Source organism: Podarcis erhardii, assembly GCF_964252035.2.
Source record: "Podarcis erhardii genome assembly, chromosome: 4".
In the NCBI taxonomy this organism is placed as follows: domain Eukaryota; kingdom Metazoa; phylum Chordata; class Lepidosauria; order Squamata; family Lacertidae; genus Podarcis; species Podarcis erhardii.
The window spans coordinates 74,318,965-74,341,597 of record NC_138508.1 but is presented as its reverse complement, the minus strand read 5'-3'; the positions used below and the strand labels follow the sequence as shown (position 1 = coordinate 74,341,597).

The 22,633-nt window shown below is 42.8% G+C and overlaps 1 protein-coding gene across 2 annotated transcripts in view; it reads right to left on the bottom strand.

Annotated features, from left to right (window-relative positions):
- SLC9A7 (solute carrier family 9 member A7) overlaps nucleotides 1-19,103 on the bottom strand; it is a 49,878-nt gene extending 30,775 nt beyond the window's left edge. For both annotated transcript variants that reach the window (XM_081859020.1, XM_081859021.1), the window contains exon 1: nucleotides 18,458-19,103. In XM_081859020.1, coding sequence (XP_081715146.1) covers nucleotides 18,458-18,713 — 256 coding nt within the window. In that variant the 5' untranslated portion in view covers nucleotides 18,714-19,103. The remainder of the gene's footprint in view (nucleotides 1-18,457) is intronic.
- Nucleotides 19,104-22,633: the final 3,530 nt, after the last annotated feature.

Sequence of the window (22,633 nt, the reverse complement as noted above, 5' to 3'; positions counted from 1 at the left end):
AGATCAGAGATTATAATGCTTTCATCTAGCAGGGAGTGAGAGCAGAACCTTCTTGTTGTCGAACAAACAGGAGTGAGAAGAAACTCCTGTCAAACCACAGCAAGTCAGCTAGCAATCTATCAGTATAGCCCAAACCCACCTCTGCCCACCTAACATTTAGAAGAATTGTAGAGTTGGAAGGGACCATGAGGGCAGTCTAGTCCAACCCCCTGCAATGCAGGAATCTCTTGCCCAACATGGAACTCGAACTCACAACTCTCGAGATTAAGAGTCTCATCCTCTACTGACTGATTTAAATAGCTGTTTGGAAAGGTACACTGACACACATTCACAAAGCTAGCTAGCTGTCTGTCTGTCTCTCTCTCTCTCTCTCTCTCTCTCTCTCTCTCCCTCCCTCTCTCTCACACACACACACAATTGTCTCCTGAGGTGAGGTCTCTCATCCAGGGTCACACCAGGACCATACCTGCTTAATTTCAGATACTGTGTGCTGCATGCTTGGATGCTCCCAGATTATTTATGGCATCAAAACAATGAAATATAATAAAATGAAGCTAGTCATCAAGTAAGATTGTCCACCCCACAAAAAAGGGTACACAATGCAACAAAAACAAGTCTGAATATAAGTATGGGCCTCTTATTTATTTCACTAAAAGATACCTTAAGAAAAACGAGCCATCTGCTGAAGGTATCACAGGTGCAAAGAGAGGAAGATAGGAAGATAGAAATAGCAAAGGAGGAACATAGCACATTAAAAAAAATCAGATCATCAAGAAGAAGTAATAAGTCACAGCAACTCTGAAACATGATCACCAGCTCTCTTATTGTGTGTTACTGAATAAACACCCAAAAACATAGAATAATCTGACTTATGGAAGTGTGACTCACTGGCCACAGTCTATACACCACCACAAGCTATTAAAAACACATTTTGAGAAGTAGGGTTGTTTGATTTTCCTAAGCTTCTCTTACTCTTCCACCTACTCCAATAGCCATTGACCCAGCATGCCACCAGTCCAGCCTCAATCTTACTTCAGTTCAGTTGTAAAGAACTACTGCAAACAGAGCAGAATTCAGTGCTAACCAAGAGTTGGGTGTGTTCTGCCTACTTGGGCTAATGGATTTGTCCTTTGATAAGGTATCTCCAACAACAAAGGAAAAGTTTTCAGTGAATGTTTCAAGGTTAAAGCAGAAGGCGCCTACTGAACTTCTACTGGCAGAATATTCCTCAGGACTGGGCTGAAGACACCAAAAGCTCGGGTTTTTTGCTGCTGTCAGACAAGTCTTGCCAACTCGGGGTAGAGGAAACTAAAATACAAATGAATGCGTAGTCTGGTGTGTTTGTACTTGCTACACAATACAGTTACACACAAATAGAAACGTCACAAGTACGGTACATCCTTGCCCATTTCTTAAACTTTGACTATTTTCAAAATGCCTACAATGAATTTTGTTATTCTGAGCATGACATACCTGCTCTGATCAGACAGTAAACAACTTCACTGTATTTGCATGCTCATGTTGAGTCTTGAGATGGTGAGTCCTTCTCGCCTCAGAAAATTTAGCATCTAGAACGTGTTACATGACACATTACAAATAACCAAGTGAAAAAGCTACCAACATGAGTTTGACCAAACTGCGGGAGGCAGTGGAAGACAGGAATGCCTGGAGTGCTCTGATCCATGGGGTCACGAAGAGTCGGACATGACTAAACAACAAGAAGACGCCTAACAAGATACACACACACACACATACGATTCAAAGGCTTGCTGCAAAGGGCATGCATCTTCCCTGCAACTTAAATATTAATTCTGAATACATAGCAAAAACCAAAATGCCACACGCAAAAATAAAATAAGATCCAATGCACATTGCGGCTAAATTAAGGATTGCTGAAGGCAAGTGTTGTGCAATCTTGCTCCACTTTCTAGCTAAACTGCTAACACAAATTAACAGCAAGCATAAATCCAGGAAAGCTCTGCCTCTAAAAATAATCAAGCACACAGCCTAATAATTAGGTAATAGCTTATACAGACACTAAGCTGGAACACAAGTTATACTTTCAAAGGGGAGACTGAGCCACAGATGCACGATTTCAAGTTTGGGGATGGCTTGTGGCTCCAGAAACATCGCTAGTATGTTGAAATCAAGCATCTCAGCAGTGTGAGAAATGCTGTTCTAGTCCTTACTATGACCAAGATTAATTATGCTTGAAGCACAGGTGTTGAGACAAAAAACAGATGTCACATGGAAATGCAACAATGTGTTTTGCTTCTAAACCCATCCCACAATGCAGGGGCTGGTGCCTATTTTAAAAATATTTGTGGTTGGCCGTGCCAGAATCCTTGGCCATGTCAGCCAGCTGCAAAGATAATTCAGTGAGAGGAAATTTTGTTTCTTCCTCCTTTATACAACACAGCCGGTTTGTTCAAGTTCATGACTCACCTGTTTAGCAGGCCTTCGCTGTACCCACACACATTTTCAAATGGGGAGAGGAGAAGAAAGGAGAGACAAGGACAACTGGATAGTGAAACATGCAAGTGATTAATCAAACTGTCTTATATCCCCTGTTTGCAAAATCTTTTAAGTACACGGGTGAGAATGAACAAAGGACTCTTGTTCCATTCAAAAAGAAGCAAAGGATTGTGACTGACAGAGCATCTACACAACAAATCATGGCTTTCTCCAAAGTTACCTACCTAAGAAGCTGCCTTATACTGTGTCAGCCCTACTGGACCATTCAGTTCAGTATTGTCTCTATTGACCAGCTATGGCTCAGCAGGGTTTTGGATAAGGGTCTCTCCCACTCCTACCTTGAACCAACCTGGGTTGAGCAGATGCTACACCACTGGTCTATGTGAAATGCATGCATTACCAAGAACTGTCAAGCTCTCAAGCCATCACACAGGACTAAAAATTCCTTGGGTAAAAGAAGCTGTTGTAATCATCAGTGTAGGTTTGTGGGGCAAACAGTGTCTTGTGGTATCACACTTCTCTTCCACTAGTATGGAAGAGAAAAGGACTTTAGCAATAGGCAAAAGTCCTGTTATTATATAAAAACAGCAGGTTCCCCATAACCACCTGTAGATTCCCAATGACTATCTCAACGTCTTCTTGAGGTGTTCAGCACAGTAAGCTGATGTTCACTGGTAAGCATCCGCAAAGCTGTTACCTATTTCTCAACTTCAATAAAATACTTAGATAGGACTTCGGTTCTCTCCTGATGACAGTAGACTACAACTTCCATCATCTCTGACCATTGGCTATGATGACTAGGGTACTGAGAGTTCAACAACATCCAAAGGGCAACACATTTGGCTACCACTGAAGCACGGAATCATTAGTACTACACCATTGGCAGTATTCACATGCCTGTGAGTGGGCAGAAGCTCAATTCACATGACACACGAATGGGTATGTTTACTGGTGTTGGTGCCTGTGCCAGTCCACAAATCTTTGAATTGATCAGAGGTCTTCCATGGAGCTCGGGGAAATTTACATAGCTCCCTGTCCACATATCTAATTACAAGTCCCTTGTTATGTACGTGAGGTGGTGACTGACCAAAGCTCAACCAGAAAGTTTCAAAGCTGAGCAGAGATTTGAACCCATGTCTCCCTGGTCCAAGCCATCCACTACAATAGCCTTGTGCCATTTCTCCTTTGCAACATGTAGTCATTTTTCAACCTATCATTGTAGAAAAAAGAGAGAAAAAGATGAATGTGAAGCAAGGAAAAAAAGCTTGAGGAAATAGAAGCAATGTCTTTTAATAGGGAGTTAAAACACAATTGGAACATCACAAGACTTAGTGGCGGCAATGGTGGGAGAAAAGAAGACATTCCACTTTCCTGGCCTTCAGATTTTGCAGAGTTGCAGTGACTCAAGGAAAGCTGTTTGCTAGAGATAAGGATTCTGCTTTATCTCCAAGCTTTAAACTTTGGCACATGAAAAGGCTCTAGATCCTTTTGACTGAAACAGCAGGCTCCCCCACAGACCGCCACCCTCCTAAGTAAAGTGAGCAAAGAGTGAGTAATTGGAACAGAATGGATGAGGACAGCAAGAAGGAAGGACCCTGCTCTCTCCATCACATGTTCAACATTCAATGCCAACAAGGCTATACTGATGTGTGAATCCAGGGTCTATTTTGGTGTATGACTCAGGCAATCATGCCATTGCTATGGCACAAACAGATCAGCACCACAATCCCCTGAAGTGCTGCCAACTACTTCAAGCTGCGTACATGCAGCAGCTTAAAGTGGATTCAGTGCATCTCATGTGGTCCACAAGACGTTGTCCTCATCCAAGTGGCAGCCTGCCCCCCCCCCCACAATCCCCAGCCATTTAATTCAGATTTTCCAACTAATAATAATAATCCACCATAAAACCACATGCTACCCAGCTAAAAATGTACTTTAAGCTTCATGATTGTGTAGGGCTTCCTCTGGTCCTCATCCAACCAATTAAAAACTTCTAACTTAAACTTCATTTATTTCAAATAACCGCCTCTTGAAACAGGAGCTTTTAAAATAGGAGAACTTGCTTAAGTAGTCTAATATTAGCAGTTCCACTTCGGAAAGTCCCTTTCCTCATGTGTACAAGCAATGAGGGGGAGGGATCCTTTAAAAAAAGAACCAGCTTTCCCATAGTGCCTCAGAAAATTGTTTCTAGAATTTGGATAATTGAGATGGCATGTGTGGGGGACGCTGCACAAAATTAAAACAAAAAACTCCATCTTCCTAGATGTCTCTCTGATTCATATTTTATGAAGTAAGACATTGTTTACTATAATACCACCAGTACCAGTGCCACATTTTGAGTCTGGAAGCCAACGGATCATAATATGTCAACATGAGGTATGAATTCATGTCAGATTTGGTCTGCTACAGCAGAAGAAGCTCATTTCCGTTCCCTTGACAAAATATCTAAAAGAGCATCAGGCATCATTGCTGAGCAGAACAGAATTTATATTTTCCTTGATTTCTGCCTGCCAGTATATCTCTCAATCACACAAAAGATATAACAGTATGGAAACTTTTGTCCAGATGTCCTAAACTAGCTTACCCAATAGGAAATATGCAAGGGATCATTGACCTGTATTTAATAGGCTCTACCAAATTGCATCTATATGTATGCAGACATAACATAACCTAAATCTGTCACCACCATTGCATAAATGAAGCTTGTTCTCTCCCCCAAGAGAGTGTGTCAGTCACTTACAAGGCACTTCCATCGTTATAATCATAGTTAAAATAATGCTATTTTAACAGTAGGTGCTCTGTGGATGTAGCTGAAAATAGTAAGCAATCTTAACTCAAACCAAAACCTGTTATATGAAATTAGTCTAGTTACATTACTGGACTGGGCCAGGGTCCTATTATAATAGCAATTTGCTTTACTGGTTTCTAATGTGGCATCTGTTTTTTATGGTGCTGCTTCATTGTTTTTCTGTTGTATGATTGAATACTGCATAGAGATTTTAAAATATTAAGCGGCTCAGACAAGCTTCAAATAAATAAAACAAATAGCAACAGATGCACGTTTGTTAAGACTCTGCTCCAAAAAATTATCCCTATACAGGCTGAAATAATAATGAAAGCACAATACCAAGGAGGTAGCCATACATAGATCCCCGGGGAGCGTGTTGCATGAGTGACAGGCCATCACAGAGACAGCTCTGTCCCTTGTAGCTGCCAATCTGACAGAACTCATCGGTGGAACTGAGAACAGGGCCTGAGATGCCAATGTTACAGCTGAGGCAGTGCTTCAGACTAACAGCTCCTTAAAATGGTCCAGGACCCATATAACTGATGTAGAATAGCTATAATATTGTTGTAATGCCTAGCTCCTAACAAATGTTCTAGCTGCCACATTGTGTTCCAATTAAAGTGTCCAAATAGTCTTCAAGGGCAGGCCTGTACAGGGTGCACTTCAGTAATCTAGTCAGGATGTTACCAAAGCATGCACCACTGAAGCAAGATAACACCACAGTTGCACTTTTGGCCACTGACATTATCTGCAGCTCCACAGATGGCACCAAGTTCAGGAGCACTCCCTCAAAACGGCATGCTTAGTACAACCCCACCCAGGACCAGAATCTAATTCCCCTTTAAGGCCATTTAAGTATGGTGGTCACCCCACCGTAACTGGTGGCAGTGAATTCTGCAAGTTCTCACTGAATGAAAGAGCACTTTTGCCCTTGCCGGTTAAGGCCATACAATGGCTTAAGATTCTGATCTTGGCAGAGAGGAAAGACAAAGGGAAGTCGCTCTAGCCACTCTTTTGCACATTGCTTGCAAACTGTTAGTCACCAGGCTGACAAAAACAAAGAAGTCTTCAGATGTACCCAAGATACCCGAACCTCTTGATGCTTTTTTTGAGAGATGACATCCATACACAGTACAGTGCTACCTCGGGTTACAAACACTTCGGGTTACAGACTCTGCTAACCCGGAAGTAGAACCTCAGCTTAAAAACTTTACCTCAGAATGGTAACAGAAATTGCACGCCGGTGGCACGGCGGCAGCGGGAGGCCCCATTAGCTGAAGTGGTACCTCAGGTTAAGAACGGTTTCAGGTTAAGAACGGACCTCCAGAACGAATTAAGTTCATAACCAGAGGTACCACTGTATTTAAAAAATAGATAGCTTCATAAAGGCCGGTTACCATCTTACTGTCACTGTACACGGAGATGTTTTCAGTATTTTCAAGCCTTTTCCTGTGCCAGTCTCCAAAATGGGGGAAATGCTGTTGTTCTAGTAACGCTAAGAGACAGAAATAGCAACTCTGTACACACAACTGTTACTATATGCTTCCATCTGGCTAACACAGACTGAAAAAGGAGGAATAATAACTAGTATTTCTTTCTTAACTGCTTATGAAAATAGAAACAAATAAAAAAGTTTGTTTTCTCCAATACACATCGTAGCTTCAATCTGTACCACATATTAGGATTCATAACTGTTTCATAACATATTCTGCTTTGTGCAGACCTTACTTATGTTGCATTTCACACAGTTCCTAGGAAACCAGCCAAAATCTATTTGTAGCTTTACATGTGTCATCTAAATGGCAAAAATCAGTGGAAATGGGGGTGGGGGTGGAGATATAATACCATGCACACCCTAACACTGAATTGGCTTTCCCCTCCTTGCAAATTAAAAAAACAACAACTCCAAAATGCACCAAAATTATTCCTTATTGTATCAAATGGATTCCAAGATCATCATCAACACTTTATGCCTGTACGCACACTCCAAGATATTGCCAATGAAAATGCCCAACAAGACAATTTGTCCTTTCATTAGCGGCAGAGTCCATCATTCCTACTTGCACTTCATCCTTCACAGATGCTCTTCACATCAATGGAAGCTTTCTTTCCCTAGATGGCCAAATGGAACCAATGAAAAGCAGCCATTCAGAGCAGCACTCTAGAGATGTTTCCTGTACTAGCACTCTTAAAATAGCCAGGCTAGGCTGGGGTGGGAATGTAAACGCCATAATTTCACTGGTAGTAAGACGCCAGTTACTTCTGCATTTAAGTGGTCTCTTCTTCCTGCCTTTACCCCCCCCCAACCATTCGTCAAAGGTTTCTGGCAGATGATTGTTGGAATCCAATAGCTGCCAAAGTTTTGGTCAATCTGTCACAAACCAATTCCAAAAGAAGGACAGGGCTGCTTGGTGACATGCTGCAGTCAGTGTTAGAAACTGAGATATTTAAGCTAGGCATCAAATGGCGAGTTACAGTCGCCAAAATGGAATGCCTATGCCTAGTTGCCATTTGTGGGCAGACGGCTCGAAACTCGTATTTTTCAATTTGTCTTTTTGGTTCCTGAAATTCATTCTGATTGTGCAGATAAACACAACAGATAGAATTCTACAGGATGTGTTGCTAGTGTGTGAAAACAGTCAGGATCCAAGGATCTCCAGGCATGCACCTCCAGACGGTGGAGACGTTACGTGTCATCCTGGCACCTGGCCATCTTCACTTGGTCGCAAGTGGCTGACAGCCAGGTGCAAAATACGCCTGGCGAAATTCGAACACTGGCTACGGAGTATATTTCAGTACTCTGGGAGTCTAGCAACGTCTAGAAAAGCCACAAACTTCCCATCCTGGGCCAAGCTTAAATGTCCTCTTGTCGATTTCCAGTTATGCCAGTCTCTAGGTCGGATCTCTGACTTTGCGTATGCCAACACCATACTCCATGTCCAAGCTGCTGCTGAAACTCCCCCAGGGCTTGAATGCTGATGACACATTTCTCAAGAAAAAGAAGTTGCACAAGTCCATACTCCAGCTAAATGGAGACATGGGCTAGATGATTTGGCAACCGGTGAAGAATTCCCCATCGTGCACCTGCCTCAAACATGCAAAGCAGCAGTAGCAGGGTGTGGGTGGGAGAATCTGCAGCATTGTAGAGGCAGAGAGCTCTTAAGCTTCCTGCCATCCACCTATTTTCCCTTGCCGACTCCTCCCATCGAACCACTTCCCCCCAAATCTGATTGCAGGACTGGATTTTCTAGACAAATAAGGAAACATATCCTGGAAAGAAAGGTAATGTTGCAGAGGAAAGCCAGGTGGTAGAAGAATGGTTAACCACTCTTTCTTCCACCTTTCCTCTCTCTGTGTCTCTCTCTCTCACACACAGGTGCCTACCTGTCCCTATTATGCAAGTTAGAAGACTGGGAATCCTGCCTTTTGCACTGAGTGTCTAATTCTATTCCATGTCCTTAGATCAGGATACTGTATTACATTCAGACTATATACACATTACAAACATATGCAAAGCAAAGTCATTGCCAGCAGAGACATATACTGCTAGCAGCTTGATGTTCCAGCAACATTTCAGAATAGCTACTTACCTTTCCCAACCCCCAAAAAAATTCTTTCCCCCAAAAAAGATCCAGGAAAAGTGACAGCCCGGCCTAACCTTCAGCTGTCAAGTGATTGGCCAGTCCAAGCCCAGATGCACTCTGCTGGCGACATCATATCCCTCCGGATAATTGACAGAAAAGCCTGTTCACGGACACAAGACGACGTCTTTGTTGCTGTTCAATATGGCATGTTTTCCTTTAAAATATTCTTATTTTATAAGACCCAAGTATAAAATAAGAATATTGAGGCAGGCGAAAAAAATACAATATTGGCGAAAAGATTCACACTTACCTAACCCTTATATGAAGCGTGCAAGCTTCTGTGCATTGGTCTATTGTGGGTGTGATATCGCCAGCAAAGTGCATACTGAGGACCTGCAGTGAAAAGAGAAATGGAAGCAAATCAGTTCAAGTAAGTGTTGTGCCGATAGGCCTGTCAGAACAAACCATGGGAAGCTGGCAGGCAGGCAGCTATATTGACTCAACAGGCATACACATGTGCTAAATCATCCTTGGAAATCATGCCAAGCAGCACAGCTTTGCAGGGAACCACTGTTTTTAGAAAACCTATATGCTACCTTTCAAGACAAAATTCAAGACACAATTCAGTGGAGCAATACCGGCAAGATATATAAACCTAAAACTGCACAACATTAAAAATAGCAGTAGTTAAACCTAATAAATACCGTAATAATGATGTGGTGTTCTGTAGTTTATATACCACCGTTCATCACAAGATCTTAGGGGGGTTCACAGGGGAAAAGTACAAGGTAAAAGCACAAATAAATAGGGGAAGAAAATCAACAAAACAATAAACCCCCTCCCACAAACACATTTAAAAGGCTGTGGAATATTAATCAGCCAAAGGCAGTTTGAATTTCCCCCCCAGAAGCTTACAGAATATGTTCAAGTAGGGGCTACACAAAATTATTATTATTATTATTATTATTGGCAGCCCTGAAATTTTTAAAGGTTGGTGTTTTACTGCGCTTTTAATACTTTGTTGAGAGCCGCCCAGGGTGGCATGTAAATATCATCATCATGTCCTCCTCACTAGGAGAGAATTCCACAAGTATGAAACCACTATGGAAAAGGCTTATTCTCTACCAATGCCAGACTCATAAGCAGGATCTTCCAAGGCCAATCCCGCATGCTGTATAGCATTGTTCAGGGTCCACATGCTAAACAAAATCTGCAGAAAAAGGGAATAATCTAAAGCTCCCACACACACACCAGGCGCACTCCATTCATACACAGGTATAGCTTTACATGCTGTGACAGACAACCCACTTGAAAGGGGCTCAAAAAACAGAATAACTGTCAGGCTTCGGGGAACTGGATCCCTCCTGCAGTGGCAGTAAATAAGCAGATCAAACGAAAGGAGCGTTCTTACCAGATAATTTCTTTAATAATCACAGCAAGAGACAAAGGAATGCCTATCTCTCTAGAAATGGCGTTGCTCCCAGTAAAGGTCCATCCCCCTCTGCCCTCATTAATCTACGTCATAGGTAGGCAAACTAAGGCCCGGGGGCTGGATCAGGCCCAATTGCCTTCTAAATCCGGCCCGCGGACAATCCAGGAATCAGCGTGTTTTTACATGAGTAGAATGTGTTCTTTTATTTAAAATGCATCTCTGGGTTATTTGTGGGGCATAGGAATTTGTTCATTATTATTTTTTCAAAATATAGTCCGGCCCTCCACAAGGTCTGAGGGACAGTGGACCAGCCCCCTGCTGAAAAAGTTTGCTGACCCCTGATCTATGCCACTCCTATGTCAGGTAATCTGAGCTTGTCGCCGCTGCGCCTTCTGTTCTATCACTCTCAGAGCCCTTCTAGTCTTAGGCAATGGTTGGGGGGGGGCCAGGAATGCTTTCCAAGGACAGTGAATCTGCCAGCTGTCTCTCTCCTGGTGTTTCTTCTTCTAGCTGCTCCTCACCCAGTATCTCCCAGCTTTCCCCCTCTGGACTACGTCCCTCTGCAAACCACTGTTCTAATTCAATACTGTCCTCCTGCCCTTGTGAAAGTTCAGATAAAGGGGGGGCACGCGGTTCCCACCATTCCTCCTCAGTCCAGTCCCTGACAATAACACAGGCCCTACAAGCAACAGCCTATAACCTTTGTTTGGTACTGTTTTGTGATCATATTGTACACATATTCCCCACTTCCTCGAGGGGCATGGCCACAGAAAGGGTGCGTCAATGTTTCTGCAAACGTGTGCCATATATATATGAACTTTAAGACTTCTACTACAAGTAACTTCAAGTGTTGAAACCAGTGCCGATCATTTGGTGTCTGACTGGTGTTTGCTCAGTGGCTCAAGAGAACCCGATGGTTGATTTTCTATCTGACCAAAATAACACAAGTTGTTGCTTACTGAGAGGCTGTAAATAGCTTTTTTTTATGAAAAAGGAGCAAATAATTATCCAAGCAGAGATTCATGCAACCACCAAAGCGAAAAGTACAGAACATCACTCAATGTTTCCTCCAGCCGACAACGACACCAACAAACCACAATCAGTAGCTTCCCCACAGATACACACTACAGCAGTCTCACTTAGTTATCTGGTTTCTTCATGCTTCTGCTTTTTAAACTTTACAGTCAGGATGACTAGTGGATGTTAGCGATATTGGGGATCAAAATGCAGCGTAAGGAATCAAGACAGTTTTTGCTGTCAGGAGTCAGCTAAAAACACTGTGAGGTTTTTACACTGCTTTGAGAGGGGTGTTCCGTTTCGCTTTTACAATCAAGCGTTGTATAAATTTTATGAAATCCCAAATAAATAAGCTAGGAAGTTTCCTAGGCAAAAAGGTTTGGACAAAACTGACCCAGCTATTGGAATAGTCTTCCCTTGTCCCTCAAACGTAGGCATTTCATCAGCTTCTCAGGATCCAGTTACCCATAAAAGTTTTAAATGCCCATGCACCAGCATCAAATATCTAGTGACAAGAGACAAACAAGAACGGGAAGATATTCAGACCAATCGTTTTTGTCTTCCATTTATTTTAAACCACAAGAAGCCAACTTCTAATATCCATTCTACCCTCCTGACAATCATTCAGGAACCATATTTTGTCACGTCAACTGATCAGCTTAAAAGCGGTTTGACTTCATAATAGAGTTGGAACCACAGTAGAGAATTCAAGGAGAAATGTGTTCTAGAACAAAATGCCTTTTTAAAAAATAAATAAATAAATGATATTTATCTAACTATATTTATTTTTTTCAAACTTGTAATATTTATCCTGTCTTCCTTAAGAGCAACACTATAAGGAATTTCTGCCACACCTTGACAAAATTTTGTGGTGATGCTGGGGACCAGACTTACCCCCAACAGATCATTTTTGCCTTAAGCCACCCTAATTCATACAGGTAACATTAAAATAATAATAAATGCAGCTTCTGATAGAGGGTAAAGGAGTGCAACATTAAGGCATGCCCTCACAAGAAACCAAAACTGCTTTTTCATTGCGATCATTTCCTCATGAGGAACTAAAGCTCTTGGAAACTGGTGCCACATATCTAATAGAGTTCTCAGAACTGGCACAGAACTTTAGTTCCTCGTTCTAGGCAATGCTAATTTTGTAGTTATCTCAATTACAAAAGCGCAGGAAAGGATTTTAACACTGCAACTGTGTTAACAAAAATCAAACTGCCAAGCAAAATAGTTTAAGAACTGAGGACTATTTAAGGTTGACATGGCAATGCTGTTGAAGATGAAAACTTCGAATTATTTTGTAGGATTGCACTGCAAAACAGATTTACTAAAAAAAAAAGGCATACTGTGTTCAACGGGGCCCACTGGACCAACATCTTCCTCAAGCTGTCCACTACAACCCCAAGGTTGTGCTCCAACAGTTCAGACCCTCATGAGTGTATATGTGAAATATGTAAGATTTTTTTTTGCCCCAATGTGCAATCTGTTTACCACAGTGACCAACCAGAGGCCTACGGGAAGTCGACAAGCGGGGACCTCAACTGCAACAGTTCCCTTCCACTACTGATCCTCAGGAACCAAGGGTGGGGTTTTATTGATGCTGCATCATAAAAAGGCTCAAAGGAACCCAAGCAAGGGGGCTGGCAGGGTTACACTGGTCATTTTGCATGGGGCACAGAATTCAGCACCATGATCAACTCAGAATACATATTTTAAAAAAGAATAGAAACAAGATGTCTTATAGGCCAGCTCCGTGTGCATTCCAGCATCTCAAGAATCTCAGGGTTCATTTTAAAAAAGAATGAAGAAATGTAAATTGAATTCTAGCTTTTATAAGCTGTATAGATAGGCTTGAAATTCAAGCATGTGAGCAGTGCTTAAGGCTTCCTCCCAGGTAAGTCAGGTTAGAGACGGAAGCCTTACTGTGTTTATTTTTATTTGTTATTACACTTTATGTCAGGGGTCGGCAAGGTTTTTGTCACTTGGGCTGGTTCATGGTCCCGCAGACGGCGCAGTGGGCCAAAGTGTGTGCGCACACATGTGCAAACACTATTTTTGGCATGGAGGAGGCTTGTGCAGCTTCCCATTGGCTGCAGGAGCTTCCTGCAGCCAATGGGAAGCTGGACAGAGTCGCGGAAGGCGGTCCCCGCTCTGCTCCGCACCAGTTTAGCGTGGCGCACGGGAGCCGACTGAGCGGGTGTCGGGGGTCCATGGGCCGGTTAAACAACCCCATGGGCCGCTTGTGGCCCACGGGCCTTAGGCTGCTGACCCCTGCGTTATGTTAATGTTGTTTTTACAGCATACTGTAAAGCCACTTTGAAGCACTTCTGTGGAAAACAACAACAAATACATAAAATATAATAAATAAAATAACTGATATTCAGAGGGGTGCAGCCTCTGACCCTGGAGGTAGTACACAGCTGTCATGACTGGTAGCCATTGATAGCTTTCACCTCCTTGAGTCTAAGCCCCTTTTAAAATTGGCCAGGTTGGTGGTAATCATCACTGTGTCTTGAGCTAACAGATTCCATAGTTTACCTACCAGCTGTGTGAAAAAGTACTTCTTTTCATCCATCCTTATTTTCCCACCATTCAGGTTCGTTGCGTTTTAAATAATAAACTCTGGACTCACATGGAAGTAAAAGCAAAATGACCACATGAGACAAGTTACTCTTGTCCCATTTCATAAACACCCCCCTTCCCAAACGTGTGTTTCCTTTACCTACAGTGATGAATACTCTTTCATGCGTAAGTTACACCTGCAATGGGAAATGAGCATGAAACAGCTTTAACAGCAGTTACTAAATTTGATTACCAAAAGAAATAGAAAAAAAAACCTGAGTGTTTAATTAATTTACTTTAAAAATGTTTTCAAGTAAGTCCGGAAATCCCCCTTTCTCCTCTCACACAGAGATTGGGCAATTTACACATGACACAGAAAGAACTAACAATATTCCCAAACTGGCTTGACATATTCTAGGTTCCACACTGAAGGCTAGATTTTCTAGCGCAGTGCTGAAATAATAGGGCCAATGGGTTGTCTTCAGTATTGCTTTTCTGTGCTTTTTGGAAGTAGAGTTAAGTCCCTGAAATGCAAATAAAGAGCGGCTGAGACTGCTTACAACTAAACACCAGCAATAAATGTTATATGGCTGTAAAGAAGACTGACTTAGTGCTAAAGTTTTCCTGTCTAAATCATAACAATGGTTTAGCCATTGCTTAAGTGCTACAAACAACATTACTGCCAAAGTTTTACCAAAAATAAATAGTCAAGTATTTACTATCTTGTTTTATACAAGAGTGGAGCAATATGAAAGATTGGATAAATACTATACAATCCTAGTTAACAACGAAATCCTATATGTGTGTACTCAGAAATAAGTCCCACTCAATTCAATGGGCTTACTCTCAAGTAAGCTAATACAGGACTTCAGCCTAGATGTGCAAGTTTTTTAATACTCAAATTGGTAAGTCCTCCTCATCAGCATTCATTCTCCCTTGCTTTTTCTCTGTCTTACACTTCAGTTTTGTCCCCTACTTATAGATAGCGCCAGCTCTTTTTTCTTTCAAACCCCTCAAAGTTTTTTCTCAAAGCCCAACTTTGCCACATAAGTCTCATCTTGCAGATACCATCTTATCAGGAAGTCCATTCCATGTGATGTCAAAAATCAAGCTTTTAGCGTGTAGGCACCTACACATGCGTTACATACCGGACAGGCGCATCTCTGTTGTCTTTTTCGCATCTGTTGGAGACATCTCTCTTTCAAGAGACCTTCTAAGTGGAGATTTCTATCTTGGTCAGTATCTACACTGGACATGAAATTGCTTCTATATGCAATAGCATTTTTTTGTTTGTTTTATTTTACGTGTGCTATGGTTTCATATGAGATTTTAATGTACTGCAATGTTGCTTCCGAGATGCTTCATAGGAAAGAATTCATAAATTAAGCAAGCCTTTAGATTAATCCCTTAATTCCTATTTTTTAACTGAACAGAGCTTAAGTGTGTATAATGCCACCAGCTCACTTTCCTCTATCCTTCTGCTGTCTTCTTCACTGTCAATTCAGTTTGGAAGCAACTCAAGGAAAGGTTCTGTGTTTGCTTATGTAACTTTACAGTACTATGTGCACTCCGTGAAGCAAAACAGAGCTTTGCGTCTTTAAATTTTCTTTTTTTTAAAAAAAGCCTGCCATTTATCTCAATAAAATATACAGTTTAGCAGGCAGAAAAGCTATGTTATATTTACTGACTGACACACACAAAAAAAGATTCTTGAGATTTTAAGTACATAGAACCTACCAACATATGTTATACTTCCTATAATGGTCTGTTTTTGTATTCCATGCATTTAGCTTCAAGAACTGAGGAAAAAACCATTCTATATAAATATAAAAATCAACATAAAACCTATTATTGAGACAAATGGCCCATGGTGAGAGTCATATCATCCACATCCAGGTCAAGTACGTATGTGGATGTTTCTTATGTATACCCATAACTTATGGAAACTGATTTTGTATGGTCTGGAAAATGATGCAAATGCAAGCTGTTACGCTAAGAATGAAATCCTATACATGCTTTCCTTAGAGCAATTCCTATTAAACTCTGAGGTTTACTTCTGCGTAGACATGCACAAGATTGCAGCACACAGGAAACATTTGCATATCTTTACTGCCAAGTGTTCGGGGTGTTAAAAAAAGAAAAGACTTACAACAACAACAGCACAGCACTGCAGCAGGGAACAAATGACTAAGAAGATTGTCAGAGGTTGAGAAACCTCAGCAGAGAAAATCTCATTGCTTTTCAGCTGTTTTAACTTTTAAGGATTTGTTGAATAGTTATTGTGGAGGAAACAGTCGCTTTTTGCCCAGTGCAAACATTAATGGGCACTTCCTTACCAGAATAAACATCTGCACCATGGAATGTTGAGCAGACGTTATGCCCTTTTAGATTTCATTTTTTACCAGCAAAGAAGAACCAAATACAGTAATCAAACCCAGAGTTTGAGAATCAACACACTTCTGCCTATGATCAAAATGTGAACACTTAAGAATTGCTATGATATTGAAGATGCAAAAGAAAAATAGCACAAGGTTATATATATGTCAGTGTAGGTACACATGCAGTCCTCTGCACCAGTCATTAATCAAATCTGGTGGCTACTGAGCTGTTCACAATTCCCCAGTTCTGTGCCACATCAGATAGTAAGAACAAATGTATGGTACTTTTACTTTGATCTTCCACCACCAAAACCTTTCAAAGGGCAAGCTTTTCTCATTTAATTACAGTACTTAGCAAAATAAACAAAGAACAAGTTCTCTGTGCAGCTTACAGAAAAGTTAAGATCATAACAATGTCCAAATTAAACACAAACGTAACATCTAACAGACTAAAGCACACTAGCAGAATGAAACCCAAGAAAATACAACAGCAGGGAACAATAATAGCGCAAGAGATATAAAAATCAGATCTAAAGTCAGGGATCATGGCATCTGTACATTGCGACTTTGAACCATTTTAGAAATCTGATATAAAAGAAGCAGCAAATGGAACAGCTTCAAACCAGTATTTACTTAATTTAATCACATGACCACACACAAGGATTTAAGGTGCATTGGGTAACCTTTCCTGGTGCAGAGTTTCAGCACAATCAGGAGGGAGCCAGCAAGCATCAAGGGCCAAAGATTAAAAAAACAAAAAACACAAAGCTAGCAGGCTGCCAAGCTTCCAGCTAAAGAGCATGAATGTTTAAAGATGTGTCTAGTCTTCCTGTACAGAGTCCAAGATAACAAAAACAACAACAAAATTATGCCCAGTTTATTCCCAGTAAAAAAATAAGGGAATCCAAAAGGGTAATCCAAAAGTAGCACATGACAGAATCTTGCGGTCAAGACTACAATTGAAATGTTTACCATACAGTAATTTAACTTCTGCACCACCATGCACATTACCAGTTCAATTAGTGAGCAGCATTCAAATAAGGCCTGAAAGTTTCCTCAGGGGACATTTCAGCATAACATAATAATGTATCTCCATTAAGAAAAGCGACACGAAAACATAGTTTACATCTCTATTTTTTCCATTATGTAAAAAGCAACTGACTTTTGGCCTCTGTCCCACTCCCTATGACCCTAAACAAGCCTGCAAACCTCCATCGTAAGAGGCAAATTATGTAATGTGCATTTCAGAGAGGGCTTTTGCATATGCAAAAGGCCTCTCTGAAATGCACATTACATAATTTGCCTCTTACAATAGTGGTATATATGGTGGTGATGGTGGAGTGTATAGAGAGAGAGAAAACAGATGATGCCCAAAGCAATTTGACCTTCTGTTCCCCCATTAGCTTGGAAACGCTGAATTAGGAAACAGCAGAGGCCTGGCTATTTGCACACATTTTGAGGGATGCTCATTCTTCTTCAAGGAGGTGCAGGTTTGACTTGAGAAGAGGCTCACACATGTGCATCTGCATTTATCCAGACCCTGGGCCTTGAGAAAACGATACTAGCAAGACACCACAAAACTACCATAATGTATATCTGAAGGCAATGAAGAAAAAAACAGAGGAGGAATGGAGTCGCATCCACCAGGCAAAGAAGCGATGGGGGGAGTGTCCAAGCAACCAGAGCAAATGCCTCCTTGCTCATCTAATACCCCACCATGTACCACCCACCCTAACCTCCATAGAGCATCCTTTCGCTGTAGACACAGTCGCTGTTCCCGCCCCTTTGGAATCTAATGCAACTCTCTTCCTCTCGCCTCCACAGCCAAGGGCAGGTGGAATTAGCAAATCGCCTTGACATTCATGGCGCTTCCACAAATAAATAAGGTTTCGATGGAGGGGCGGGGGAGACAAACACAAACGCGCGCAACATACAGAAGAGTTTTGTGTCACCCTATATGGATGAGAGAAAAAGCAAGGCGAGGAACGGAAGGACACACACAAACGCACACACTCCCTCTTCTGCTTACAGGATTTGAGGCAAGTGTGCTAACAAGCCTTTGTTCACGGCAGGCGCTTGCATCAAAGGCGATCTCTATCTCTCTCGCGCACACACCCATCTCTTTCCCCATGCCTGCCCTTCTCCTCCTTCCTCCAGGACCAGAAAGCACAGAGAGAGAGAGAGAGAGAGAGAGAGAGAGCGCCACCCCCAGCCTCACCGTAGATCATGGCCAGGCCGGTCTCGTGGAGGAAGCGGACGCGGCGGTGCTTGAAGAGCCAGATGGTGAGGATGGTGAGCGTGAGCAGCAGGATGAACGTCAGGAGGCTCACGCTGTCCTGCCGGTGGCTCTCCTCGGCTTCTTTCTCCGTGGCGATCTCCTCCAGGGCGCTGCTGCTCCGCTCCCCGGAGCACGGCCCGGGGATTCGCAGCAGCAGCAGCAGCGAAAGGAGCAGGAGCGGAGGAGGGCGCGTCATGCTGCTGGTGGTGCTGAGGCCGCCGCCGCCGCCGCCTTCCCCGGTGTTTCTCTCTTCCCCCGGCCCGCAGCAGCTGCGCACCGAGCCGCCCGCAGCCTCTGCAATGCCTGGCCAGCCTCTTACGCTCGCTCAGCCTGTGGCCGCCAAGCCAGGAGCAGCAGCAGCTTCATCCCCAGTGGCGCGCGCGCCGCCGCCGACAGACTCCGCCTCTGCGCGGGTCCTCTCCGCCAGGCAGGCCCCGGCAGGCCAAGTTTGCCGGCTGCTGTAGTCCTCGCTGCGTTGCTGCTGCTCCGTCTCTCGCCGCTGCCGTCGCCGCCCCGCCTCTTTTAAGGCCTGCCACGCTCCCAGCTGCGCGGCGGCGGCGCCGGCGCCACCTCCTTGCGCTCCCGCACTGAGGCGGGATTTGCGCCGGCAGCGCAACCAGGCGGGAGAACGGCCGTACCATTGCAGGCAATATATGTATATATTTTCCGGGGGAATATCGTGTCCGAATGTTCCCCGCGTCTGGTGCCTTGGAAAGGTTGTTGCTGCTGACGGTTGTTGTTGTGTTTAATTGGGCGAGAGTTAAAGAAGCATATTCGACAATGTAAGGCGCCCCCCCCCGCCACTTCCTGAAGTGGTGCAGGCCATGCTACCGCCTCCTTCCGCAGCCAGGGTACACCACAAGCTGAGTAGAGAAAGCTCAAAGTCCCTGGAGTTGCCAGGGGGTGGGCATCCGGTTCTTGTCGATGCTGCTCTCTCAGAAATTGCAAACCTAGAAGTGAGAAGGGAGCTTAGTGGGAAGCTTGGGGTTTGGGGCTGCCGCAACGCCTGTTCCATTCTCAGTGTCCCTCCAGCAAAAAAACAAGAGAGCCTTTGTGGTGTTGTGGTGACAGTCTTGGACTAGTACCTGGGAGACCAGGGTTCAGATCTTCACACAGCCATGAAGCCCGCTGGGTGAGGATTAAATGTGGAAGTGGAGAAGAACCATGTACGCCACCTTGAGCTCCTTGGAGATGAGGTGGAATATAAACGCAACCAATAAATTAAAACTAAGTTGCTGTCCAGGGGGGTTTTTCAGCCAGAACTCGCTGGAACACGGTTCTGGCACCTCTCAGGTGGGTGCCATTGCCATTATAAGAGAACAATGGAGGCGTTCATGGTGAGTTCTGGCACCTCTTTTTCTAGAAAAATAGCAATGTGTATGCTGATACAGAAACACTAGGCATTCTTACCTGGAATGCACCCATTGAGTACTTTCCAAGTAAGCCTAGATAGGATTATGCTTCAGGAGCTGGTGTGGAGTAATGTTTGCACATAGGTAAGATTCCAGATCAAATTCCACCACAACTATTGTCTCACTTGATGCCTTAACAAAGTCAGTCAGCTTGAGCCTTTTATCTGCAATATGAGGATAATTAAACTGAGACCTGCCTTATAGGGTTGCAGTAAGGATTACTGATATAACATATGTGAACTCTAAAAATTCCTATCATAAGTTTACGGGGGAGTTTTACTATCTGATGCCGGAGTCCTCTCTTAATTCCTGGATTCAGCAAGGGTTAAAATCTAACAGGTTTTCATTGTTGAATTAGCCAGGCAAGGGTCATAGTGACCAAAGTAAGGTATAGCAAAGGAGGTTGCTCTTACCAGAGGGCAAATGGGTGGCAGTGAGAAAGACAGGCCAGTGTGAGAGAGAGCTGGGCTAGAAGCAGATTGCAGGCACAAGCCAGAAAGTGCGACCATGTTTGACTTCTGCTTGAATTTCCAAGGCTGTGACTGTGGGAGAAGCAAGACATCTTGGGGGGGGTTAATGCTGTGAGCCCCTTCATTTAAAAACCATATATCATAGATACCACAGTCTCCACTATTCCTCATTCCAAAGAAACCGAATTCTAAGCAAGCACCTGGAACCTCTGGAATTTTGCACCACTTTGAGATTATTTATTATTATTATTATTATTTCATTATTTCTACCCAACCCATCTGACTGGGGTGGCATGCAGCATTACTATATACTGTATGTTTCTTTTTTCCAGCACTATTTGGTGCAACCTCAAGCCAGCAAAGTACATTACAGAACTTCATATAAATGTGGCACCTCCCATATTTCATCTTAAGACTGTGACTTAAAGCAGACTCCATCTTTGGCTCCAATATCAGCGAAATTTTTCCACCCCTCCCTCTTGTTTTGTTTACCCTCTAGCCTAATGAAGCATTTTGGAGAATTCAAAAGCTTGCATGTTGCCACATTGGCTTAATAAAGATACTGCTGTAATGTGGGTTTTGACATTTTTCTAATAGGTCACTTTGACCACCTTTGCTTTCTAACTGAATTCTAAATATTATAGGAAATCTGAGCCAGATTATTATTTATGCTGTAACTGTTTTCACACATCCTCTCCTTTTAGTCCCTTGATATTTTGTACTGTCAACAACTGGGATAATTAATTCCTTGGAGTCCACTAGCAGCATTTCCCAAAGAGAACTGCAATGTTTACCATATATTCTGTTGGGTAAATATTAAGCAAGGTTATTCATTTGTTAAGCATGTTAATACTATACATGTTTACTCAGAACAGGGGTGAGGAACCTGTGGCCCTATCAAATGGTGTTGAAGCTCCAGCCACCATGGCCAATGGTCAGAGATGACAGGAGTTCAAGTTCATGTGGGGAACATATTCCCCTTGCCTGTCAACTAAATACAGGAGAGCTTACTTCTCACTAAGTATGCACACAAAAAAGGGGCTGTGTATCTACTGAACTCCATTTGTTTAGGCTTGCCTAAGCTTGTGCGAAATCAGGCAAAAGAGGAAGGAAACAAAATAGTGAGCAATTCCTTTTCCCAGTGGCTAGCACAATAGACTGAATTCTGCACTGCAACATGGGAACACAGGGAATCAGTCCCATAAGCTCTTCGTTTACAAATTGATCTTACTATTACATGTTTCCACATCCCTGAATGATGATTCCAGAAGAACAACTATTATACACATCATACAATTACTGCCTACAAGCATCTGGTATTCAGAGGCAAACCACCTCTGGTACTGGTGGTAGTACACAGCCTTCAGGACTAGTAGCCAGTGATAACTTTATCCTCCATGAATTTGTTTAATCCCCTTTTAAAGCCATCCCAAGTTGGTGGCATCACTACATCCTGTGGTCACAAATTCTTTTGTTTTAAGTACACTGTGAAGAAGTAGATTATTTTGTCTGTACTGAAGCTTCTAGCTTTCAGCTAAAGCAACCACTGCTTCTTTATTCCTTATTAATATATATTTTAAGGTTCATAGGCCTACTTCTGAGGAAGCAGCATCGGATTCCATTGTAAGTTCTATTATGTGAATGCTGCAGTCCTTTCTTCACTTGCTTGGGAGAATGTCCCAAGGTGTTTACTTTTGAATAGAGGTGTATAGGATTGCACTCTAATCTGTCTCCCATTTAATTTGAAATAAAACCTAGTGAGATCGAGGGAAGCAATGGGGCGTAGTTCCCTTGGCCACAAACTCTGTTTAGTACACAACCAAATGGCAGACTCTTTATGCTATAAACTTTACAGCATCACCTATAACCCTGATAAATGCAATAACATTTTCTTAACGGAGGCCATAAAATAGTTCCCAGAGCACATTAGTTATTGGGCAGGGCCAAATTTTGGGAGAAAATGAACAAGAACTTGGCCTTGGTGCCTTTTGCCAAATATGAGCCTGTAGTTGCAGCATACCTGGCTACAATTAACACACACACCTGCATCTGAGCATGTACAGAGTACACTCCCCCCACATCCATCCCCAGGGGATATTTCAGACCCCAAGGCATTTCTATTTAGAATCAGAGAACTGTCGAGTTGGAAGGCACCCCAAGGGTCAGCTTTCTAGTCCAACCCCCTTGCAATACAGGGATTTATTTATTTTCACGCCCTGAAAGACAGCAAAGTA